The 10,727-nt window shown below is 43.5% G+C and overlaps 1 protein-coding gene across 1 annotated transcript; it reads right to left on the bottom strand.

Annotated features, from left to right (window-relative positions):
* Positions 1-1,021: 1,021 nt before the first annotated feature.
* On the bottom strand, positions 1,022-10,722 carry fbxo8 (F-box protein 8). Its single transcript, XM_064335103.1, has 6 exons — positions 10,442-10,722; positions 6,310-6,661; positions 5,563-5,689; positions 5,002-5,120; positions 4,301-4,497; positions 1,022-3,101 (listed from the first exon to the last, which is right to left on the bottom strand). Exons 2-6 carry the CDS (start codon positions 6,651-6,653, stop codon positions 2,914-2,916), a joined length of 975 nt encoding a protein of 324 aa, XP_064191173.1. The 5' UTR covers positions 6,654-6,661; positions 10,442-10,722; the 3' UTR covers positions 1,022-2,913.
* Between the last annotated feature and the right edge of the window lie 5 nt (positions 10,723-10,727).

Genomic DNA, 10,727 nt, shown 5'->3' with positions numbered 1-10,727 from the left:
CCCAAGAAGGAATGAATCAATCATTGCATTGGGCCGGACATGAAGTCAGGGAACTACGTGACGCTGTATCCCATCGTCAGACACGAGGCACAGCTCATCACCGTGCACCATATCGCACATGTCAGTGCAGAGGTTCTCGACCTGACTCAGGGGTATCTGATACAAGAACCCAGGGCAGCTAAAAAAATAAAACATGTGGAGAGTTTGCTTCCTTGTTCTTTGGTTTCTTGTATGAAGTTCATTACTCAGTATCTCCAAAATACAGACGATTCCCTCTTCAAAATATGATTGTTTTGTAAGGGCTTAGGATAGCTAATATCTTTCCAAAGTACGAAAATATAGTTTTGATTTTATGTGAGGATTCACATAAAGTAGGCGTCACCTTATAAAATGGCGGATATCTTTGTTTTGCAACGAAACCCGTCACGTCGATATAAACACCCACTTCAGGGCATAAATCACCCCATCTCATGACTCATTTCTGATTTTAATTGGGAGGAAAGGAGGAGGAAGTTCTGTTTTCAGGCAACCCCAGGCAAAAAATGTGGAATATATCCTTCAGGAAAATTATCCCACAGGTTTGGTAAGAGCAAGGTGTGGATTTCAGAACTTTACTTTCATATGTACTAGAAGGACGGCCTCACCAACATGGTCTCACCAAATACAGAAGTGCAAACCTGATTCTGGCAGATCAAAATTCCACTTGTTGGTCCTTTGTGAATTCAAGCTGGCATCCAGAATGCAAATAAGTGACGGACGAAGTACAGAAGTGCCATAGTGTCAGTTTATACATGTATGCACACATGGTGAAAGGCCGTTGGAGACAAAGACGTTCAATCTAACTGCAATGCACTCCGGATTCCACATAAAGATTTACAGGTTTAAACAACCGATTTAAATCAGACCTAACAAGACAGTAGCTTTCAATTTACACTTTTAAGAGTTAAAGACAAAATGCTTTGCAGTTAGATTTTTAATTCAGGCCAAACGTACTCAGAGTAAAGCACACAATAGGCATGGCTAACCACACTGGGGTCTTTTGTCTCATCATTTTATTAATGAATTTATTTTACAATCTAGATGGGTTTTTTCCAGTGTTTTAATTCAGACTAATCATTCGCATACCCTTTTTTTGTTACTAGTTTTAATTAAATCAGTTAGACAAAATTCTGACTTCTCTGTCATACCTGGAGGATTCTGAATGATCCTATGCAAAAGGCAGGTTATAAAACAAAATCAAATCAAACTTATTAGGTTTCAGTTCTTTATATTTTTAGGACAAACTGCATTTACTTTCCTTTACCACTTTTAAAATATGATAATAATCACAAATTAATTCTTAATGATGGTTGCAAATTCCAAATAAAGCATTTTAATGCAGTCGAGTGCTCAAATAATTGTTTTCTGTTAACAAACATCATAGAAGTGCAAAAAGAAACAATTCACTCAATTTATAGAGAAAACAACATCTTTTGATAAAATACTTCAAAATAAAATTATACTTTATAAATCTCTATACTTAACTATATACATGATGTGCAAATAAAATTGTCAGGGTTTCATTAATTAATTATTCATTGCAAAGCCAATATTTTCCTATTCCACTTGTCAGTTTTCTAATTTTCTTATTTGACTATTGGCACTTTACTGTGCAACACAGAGGAACAAGGAAAAAAAAAAAGAAAAAGATCCACACATGGTGACTAAGGAGTCCTTCAGTCCTATGCAACAGCTAAGTAACAAGGAAAAAACTTACTGATTTTTTAATTTTTATGTGTCCGCAGGTTAAATCGGTCATTTGATGCAAAATGGACTGAGTGAAATCCTGTTTACCAAAAAGGCTGACAAAACAGTGGGTAAAACAGAAAGCGTTCGTGACATTATCTGCACAGAGTGGCTGGTTTGTGGCTTACATAAAATAAAGCCACTATTTAAGTGCACTGGAGGAGAAAGAGCGAGAGAGGGAGAGAGAGGGATGGGGACACAGGTAGGGAGGGAGGGGGTGGGCAGAGAGAGAGAGTCAGAGAAGGGAAGAGAAGCAGAGAGAGAGGGAGGAGAAAGTGGGAGATGGAGATGGAGGAGGAGGGAAGGAGGGGGGAGTTAGACGGAGGGGAAATGAGCTGGGAAATTTGGGAGAGTGAAAAGAAACACAAGGATTGTCATTAAGACACCTCAGTGTGTGCTAGAAACCACAGCTTCAGAGATTTTAGGGTTATTAGTCCATCATCCCAAGGAAAAAAAAAATATATATCACACATTCAAATGCAAAAAATGTCACCTGATCTGCAATGATGGGAATGGGAAAGACACACATTCAAAATATGCCTGTGCAAACCAGCAGTCAACTGCTTCTCATTTTAATGGTTTAGTGAGCTTCTTCATCACGGAAGGTAAAACGAAAGGTAAACAAAACACAAGTCTTCATTAACCAACTAAACTTTGCTTGTCATGGAGAATCGGTAAAAAAAAATTAAAGACATCAAAATCAAACCATAAAAATCTGTGGACAAAAGCATATGCGAAAACCCACAAACAGAAACAATAGTAGTGTTTACTTAAAGAAAAGTATATGTGAACCATACGTGATAATATCAGTTGCTGTAATATTAATTTCTACCTGCTTTTCTTAGCATATGTTTGGATATTGATCTGAATGCAGCTACAGTTTTGTGTAGTAAATACAAATTGATCACAGTCAGTTGCCCTGTGCGCTAGCTAGCTCTGGATATGGACTGCGTTTGTGTGCAAGCGTCGCCCCGGTAGCTGTGCTGTGCGCCGCGTGAGTCGTGGCAACGTGATCGCTCGAGTAGCTTTGGTCAAAAACGACCGGTTTAATGTTCCAACCCCGGGCCTGTTCGCAGAATCGTCCGTTTTCCGATGTCGTCTCGTCGGTCGAGAGCACGCTAGGCCGCGCTAGGCCGCCACGTGGCCGATAAGATAGATGTTGTCGTAGAGGTGACCCACAAAGTCCTCGCTGATGTTCTGGGCGGCGCGGCGTGTGTTCCGGATGAACTCCCTCTTGGACATTTTGTTTTTCACGTGCGGGCTGGTCAGATCGATGGACAGCAGGATGAGGGAGTAGCACAGCACGTACACAGCATCTGAGAATGAGTGCACAGAGAAACAGGTTAGGAAAATACACCCACAATGCACTGTGGCCTCACCTCTACCAACAGGTTTAAACAAGTGCTTCTTTGTCGTCGTCACCACGTCTGTTCTGAAGCCATTTGCATGTTATTTTCATTTTTGTAAAACTCAGCGACTGCTGGGTGTGTAATATTGCATAAATAACCAGAGTTGCGCTTGCCTGGACTTGTACTCCCGCATAAACTGCAGTGTTGCTGGACCGAGGAGTTATAGGCTCTAGGCCTAAGCGTTTTTAGCTCGCATTCCCCCAGTGGGAAAACTGCTCAAGCTCGTTTGAGGCGGGAAGACGCGCGTCGCGTGAAGAGCGGCGCTCCATGGCCTCCGTTTTATCACGAGTTTACAATAAATCACCCCCCCGTTCTCCTCTGAGGTGACTGCCCCGGCCGGGCCGCGCCAGATGTTATTACAACAAACGGCCGCGATTGGCCGGAGCGCTGCGCTCCTTCGCTAACGCTTTAAGCCTCAGAGATTACCGCGGCTTTGGAGGCCAATGACAGTTGTTAGTACGCGGATTTCCCACACGTTTCGTTCGCGGGCGAGAACGGGTCCCGATGCCTCTTGCATCGGTCCTGTGGGAAGATTCCGGGTTAACCGTTAAAAGTTAAATCGTCAAAACCCGAACCCCGCATTTTACAGTTTAAACAAATCCCAAATGAATAGCTCATGGGTGCCAAGTTATTAAACAGAGGCCAAGGCTGGAAGACAAGGGAAAGTGCAGCTCTGAATACAGGCTAATAGAAGCTTCCCCACAGATGAGATGAGATGCTTGACAAACATCATTCTATGATTTACATAATATCCATGTACACAACTGCTTATTTACTCAAACAGAAAAAAAGAAAAGAAACCCAACAGATTTATGCCCGCTGAGTTCAAAGGCTGTCTTCTGGAATATACTTAGTAGTGTGCCTTACAATTTGAACTGATGACTGCTCTAACCAAATCTTCACAGTTCTTTATTTTCACAATGTGCTTCTCTTTCCTAGACCGAGGGAAGAATCTCTCTCCCAAAAGAATCAGGCCATAAACTCCATGACGACCCAGAACCCCACTCTCTCTCACCTGGACAAAGCTAAGGTATGGTCACAGACGCAGAAACACTGGTGGCCTACAGCAGTATGTTGTCACGGCGACCCCCTCCACCCTCACTCACCCGGACTGAGGCCCATCTCCCGGACCAGGGCGGGGTTGCAGGCGCAGAAGCGGTGGGAGAACTTGGTGATGAGGGTCTCCAGGTACTCCCCGCGCTCCTCGGGGGCGTGGATGTGCCTGAAGAACTCCCGCAGCGCGTTGGGGAGGAACTGGTTGCTGAAGTTGTGCAGTGTGACCAGCTCGTCCAGGACGTCCCTCCTGCAGGAACAGAAACGACACTCAGGTTAGCGCCTGCTACAATTATTAGATGAGTCTGTCAGTCTAACAGCAAAAACTGCAATCAATAAGATATTTATACATAGGTGAAAGTCACAGGTGGAGACAACCTCAGAGAGAACAGGATTGTGTTGGAAGTACTTTACTATAAACACAAGAAACAACAAAGTACAACATATTCAACATATGGCAAAGCAAGCTAATAAAGACTTTTTTTATGTCTGTTCTTGGCTTTAGCAAGCCAATTACTGCTGATGACTTCATTCTTTTCCTGGGAAGCAGATGACTCTCAAAGTGCCAATTCTCTGCAAGCCCTACAATTAATGTATGGAATTTCGAACTATTCCAGGTCTTATGGCGAGATGGGGAGCATACAACTAACCTGCCGCCCGCTAAACTGGACTGACTCAAACTGCCATGCTTCAAGAGTGCATTTCCATTACCCCAGCCAAGTACCTCAGTACCCTGTATGCCACCACCCCGTACCTTTCGTCCAGGTAAATCCTCAACATCTTCCAGTTGAGCGTTCGGGTGTAGAAGATAAACTTGGCCAGTTCCTTTGGGTGGTCAACCAGGATGCCCCTGGACATGAAGTAGCCAATACCCTGCCGAGAACAAAGGCCACAAATGTAAACAGAAACGGCTTACCCATATATGCTTGCAGAGCCGGACAGAAGGCCTCCATTATCAACCAACAACCACAGCCATTTCAATGTACTTCAATTAGTCATAAATGACAAAAAGTAGGGAAAATATCATATTATAAATGCTATGCTATCGTTATCGACCTGCTTTCACCTTCTTGGCAATTCATGGCCATTTCTAAGGTTTCAAGTGGAGGCCCCTGTTGTACCTGAAAGCATGAAGCTTAGCCTTTTTGCGTTAATAAGTATTCGACCGCCAAACAGCTGAACTACATAAACGCTGGAATATCTGAACCATGATGTGCAATATAAGAAGTCTGAAACACACTTTTTGCATGGTATCGCTCCATGGTACAGGTAGCCTAGATATCGCAAAAACAGGAAACTGAGGCGTGCTATTTACCTCCTGTGGGTTAGCGTTGAAAGTCAGACTTCCTTCATCGAGCTGCATGTACAGCCTTCTATAGGAGAATCCAGAGGGAAGTCTCCTATTGTATATGGAACAGTGACCCCAAGTGGACTTGCACAGCCTGAAGCAGAGGTAGGACGGACACAAGGAACACATTCACTCACAGCAGGGGGAAAAAAAAATTCTGCAAGCTTCTACGCAACTTGCAAGGTCCACAGATCAGGTTTCATTTATTTATTCAGCAAACTAGCATTTTATTAATTCATTAGCGTAACATTTGTAAGTGCATTTAAAATCAACTTTATGTTAGTTATTACTTAAAACAAGCCATATGTTCCTCACACATTCAAATGAAAATTATTTTATGATATTTTATTTTACACTGTATTTTTCTATTAAATATATTTAACCAGAAACACTGTGCAGATATGGAGCAAGTACATAGAATCCTAAACAGAAATAATACCATAGATGGTAGGCCAGGCATGCCTTATCGTCACTGTAACATTTGGTTTTCACGCAAACCTTTTCCTTCACTGACCATCAAACTCGTGTAAAACCCAGAGTTCAAAAACAAACATAACCCATTTAAATTTGTTCCTTGGACATAACATAAGCACAAACCCACAACGCAGCGCATACTTTATTTTCCTTAAACAAAGGCACTCGCTTAAATGGCAAATTTGCATTAACTGCGCTCTTCCGAGCAAGGGCAGAGGTGGATGTCGGAGTTAAACTCACCCCTGCCAGAGGTACTCGTCGTTCCCCAGCTCCTGCCACACGCAGGAGGCCAGGCACAGGTCCGTGGCGTTCAGGTAGGAGAGGATGGTGATGCCCAGCTCCGGCGGGAGCATCTCCAGGTCGATGAAGCCGCGCTCCTCCTTGCCCTTGCGAGCCCGGAGCAGCTGGTAGATGTCCGTGCTGCCCTGGCAGTGCCGCCGGTGGTTGAGGTTGTCGGTGGCGGCAGCGTCAGCGGCGGCGGCGGCGGCCATCCTCCTGCCGCGCTCCCGCTGGAGGTAGCACTGTTCGCCGTACTCCTGCTGCAGCTGCTGGTTCCGAGCGACCCTCCAAAGACCCTGACCCATCTGCAGAACTGGAGAACACCCGACTGTCAGAAAAGCCTCGAGAAGAAACCCGATCCAAAAGTGGGGCTTCAACCTACCTCAAAAAAACTCCAACCCATCTGTAACACTGGAGCACATCTGACCTAACAAGAACCTCTGAGGAATTCTGACCAATGTTTGGAGCTGGAAACTGAGTATAATAAGACCGCTCAAAGAACCCTGACCCTAAACACACCTGACCGTCAGAACACCCTCCAAAAAAGACCTTGGCCCATCTGAGGAGCCGGAGCAGAACTGACGATCATGAGAGCCGTCTATACCCAAATGGTCCCATTGTCAGGAGGGACGTGCCCTCCTCAAGCAGGCAATGTCAGAGAGGGAATATCCGCTATCAAAACTGTCAAGCACAAGAGGAATCCAGCCTTCGATGGTGTAATCCCCCAACGGGCTGGTCTCCCCTCCAATGACCCAACCCGCCAGATGGGAAACTAACCCTTAAATGATCTAAAAGGGAAATCATTTATCGACCCTCGCAGGGTTACAACCTCCAAACAGATCCAAGACTTTGAAGATGGCAGAGCAGTGTAACGGGTCGGAAACTGGAATAGTAATTCAGAGGTTGCAGGTTTAATGCCCAGATGGGACACTTCTATTGTGCAGTTGAGCAAAGTACTTAACCTGAATTGCTTCAGTGATATCTGGCAGTACACATGGGCTTTATCTAGTAAGCTGCTGTGGAAAAGAGTGTCTGCTAAATCCCTAAATGTTATGCAATGAAGAATCTACCCTGAAATGGCCCAACCATTAAAAGCAGAACGGACAGTGTCAGAAACAGGGAGACGGGCCTGTTGGGAGATTCACCCCACATCGAGCAAGCCACAACTATCAACTCTGACAACATAGGTAGCCGCAGTCCAAGAGATTTATCACTTCATAAGGGGCAGCGCTTATCGTAATGGGCAAGGCTTATCATAATGAGCGTCTCATTACGTGCACATTTCCTGCTCCAGCCGAACCGAGATGGATAGATTGGGGAACGTTAAATAATCGCACTACATCATCCATAACCAGCGCTGGCTGAGTGAGTCACCGCAGGCACAGGCACTGCAGCTCAGAGTTCTGCTGACTGAAGCGCACGGATTGATCCGGTGTTTCCAATTACGAAGAGGCCCCATTCATGAAAAAAGGGACTCCTGCTTCACGGCAGGGAACTCTCCGAGCTGTATTAAATCCACCCCGTAATTATGGATGAAGCCAACCCCGCAATGTGAGTCATAAAAAAGAATGAATGGATGACGAATTACTTAATTAATAATTGAAGGAATGAATGAATGAATTAATAACAGTTTTGTTTACTGCAAGACATTCTACTAACAAATGACTCAGCGGTGGGTTGAGTGTGCTGGGGGCTTGGCCAATTCCGTACAATGGGATCCTTCACTACAAGTTCAATTGGATGCAAAATAAACAGTGCAATTGTGCTTGTCCTATTGACACCCTGAAGTGATTTGCGAATGGTGCCGTATGGTCACGCACAGTCATAGAGCACTCCTGACCACAACATTCTCTACCAACATGCAGGTCACTGCGCATCATCCAACACATTAATATAACAAGCGCCAGCATCTAGCTTACTTGTAACTTGCGATGCTGTTGATGTTGAAAGGTTTTCGTGGCCACTCTTTTCCTTTCCCCAACTTCACTAAAACATAAATGTCAGAGAACCTTTTTTTTGGACTGGACTACTTTGAGGTATGATGCTGCTTGCATGCTCAACCAGCTGGTTATAATAATACATGGTCAACAGAAGTGTTGACCAACTGGACACAAACACATTCTAAAAAAATAAATAGCACCACACACAATTAGAAGTGGTGACTGTGTTGATGCCATCTCAACAGTGAGTTCTCACAAGTGTTTCCAGTGGTTTTGTGTTGTATCATTAAATGATTAGTGGTCTGTGTGGCTCACAATCAGGAAGCAAAAAAAAAAGTACATTTTCAAGGCTAGCAGCATTCGTTTTCCACTTAGATAAAATTAACTGAAACTGAATGCCTTTTCACCAGAGCACATGGGTTTTTTTCTTTTTGAATAGGATCCGTATCTTTTCCCTCGTTTAGTTAAGGTTAAACCATTTAGGCCTACATCTTCTAATGCCATCAGAGTGGTTTACCCTCCCTTTATAAAGCACAAATAGCAGGCACTAGATTTATTTTCAGTTCACCATCACTAATCCTCTTAAGGATATAGCCTACGTCAAAACCTTTCATATTACAACCCGATGCCACTCTCACTTGCTTAATGGCATTTTTGAAGTGTTCGACCAGGTTTCCAGTTCTCCTCGCTGCTCAGAATCCAAATTACCCAGTTATCCTCGCTGGATTCCCTCACATGTTTTCAATTGTTTTCCATGTGATGTGGGCATGTCTACTGTAATGTTGTTGCAATGCCATCACACTGGTTATACAACATTCACCACAGGGGTTGGGCCTGAATGATATTCTTAATGCCTCACTCCTTTGAGCACAGCGCAAAGAAATGTTGCAGATTTCGGTCAGAAATGCAAACATGGTGGCATTCTCACAGATAAAATAATGTATTGTTTTATAATGCACTGCTCTCTGGCTTTTTTGGACAATGTGACTATTTAAAATATTCAAACGTAATGGATGATCAAGCGTACAAAAAAAAAAAGTATTGGTGATTAATGTCAAATAGCATGAAGGGCTAACCTTAAAAGTCAAATAATCTGTTATGGGTATTTGTAATGATTATAACGTAGGCCGACAGTTTCCCCATTCAGTTTTAATTGTCACGAGATAGCACCATTACCACGGAAACTAGATGACTACTCTTGCGCGTGAAAAACTGATTTACGCTAGGCACTGCGTTGCTCTCAAGGGTCTGCAGGAAAGGCAATTTCAGAGAAAGGCATAATATTGTGCGGAAATTTTTGCAGAATCTGCTAGTAGACATGCGCTGTTGTGTATGTACACTCACCGTGCAGCTGGGTCTTATACTTTGGTTAACTGGGCAGTCTGCAACCTGGTCACTATTAAAAACCGTGTGTTAAACCCGGGAATATCAGAAAACGGGCGTGAGGCTGACATTGTTTAAAACAAGGCTACAAAACAAAGTTAATGAGGTGACGGCTTTGATACACAATGATGCACTAAGTAAATAAATAAATATTGCAGGCCTTGACCACAAAGGTAATGATCAGTCCAGAAACTGTAGGTTTCCACAGTAACTTAAATCAAGAGACACCACCAGCATAAACCTTTAGTACATGCCATGGTGGAAATATAAAAGTAAAAACACATGGGTCAAAATAAAACTTGGAAGTTTTGCATACAGTTAAATCAACATTGTAACCACACACTATAATATAAATCTAATTGCTGCTTGTCAGCCTTAGCCAGAAAGCTGTTGCTGACAAACAAAAGACTTGGACCCCTGAAGCTGGCCTGGATTTTCACATCGTCAATATCCAACCATCAGAATTCAGCCAAAACCAATTACATGTTACGTGTTTTATGAAAGTGTCGAAATCTGGAAATAACGTTCAACAACATGGGACAAACGTAACTATTTTAGTTCTGTTTGCGAAACTGATCTCTCAAAGCAGTTGAACATATTTTCCCATCAAGCTTGACTGATGGAAAAACCCGCCTGTTTCTGACGTGATTGGTCAGAGCATGTCCTCAATTAATATACACGAACTAGGATTGGCTCGATGGAGTGGCATTTCAAAAACATGGGATACCCTATGCTAGATTGATTTTGTTACTAAAACCAGCGCCACCTACCTGTTTTAATGAAACTATTCTACCGCCGCCGCGACGACACAGGGAAGCACAACAACAACTTTTGCAGGAATAGTTATCCTTGGTTTATCGGTTTCAAGAACCAGTCATATTAATTGAACGAAGGATCAGATGTTCCCCCGTCGCCTCCTTTCCAGAAAGAAGCTGCACAGCGACACGAAAGCTTTAATCTCCCCCTATCAGCCCTTTTTTGTGCTTCCCCTACTCCTCCTCCAGCCTCAGCCTCGTATCACACGCACTGTTGTCGAGTTTGACGTTTCTTGTTGTT

Source organism: Anguilla rostrata, chromosome 5 (assembly GCF_018555375.3).
Source record: "Anguilla rostrata isolate EN2019 chromosome 5, ASM1855537v3, whole genome shotgun sequence".
NCBI lineage: Eukaryota > Metazoa > Chordata > Actinopteri > Anguilliformes > Anguillidae > Anguilla > Anguilla rostrata.
Note: the sequence above shows the minus strand (reverse complement) of the source record. Positions and strands in the feature narration are given on the sequence as shown.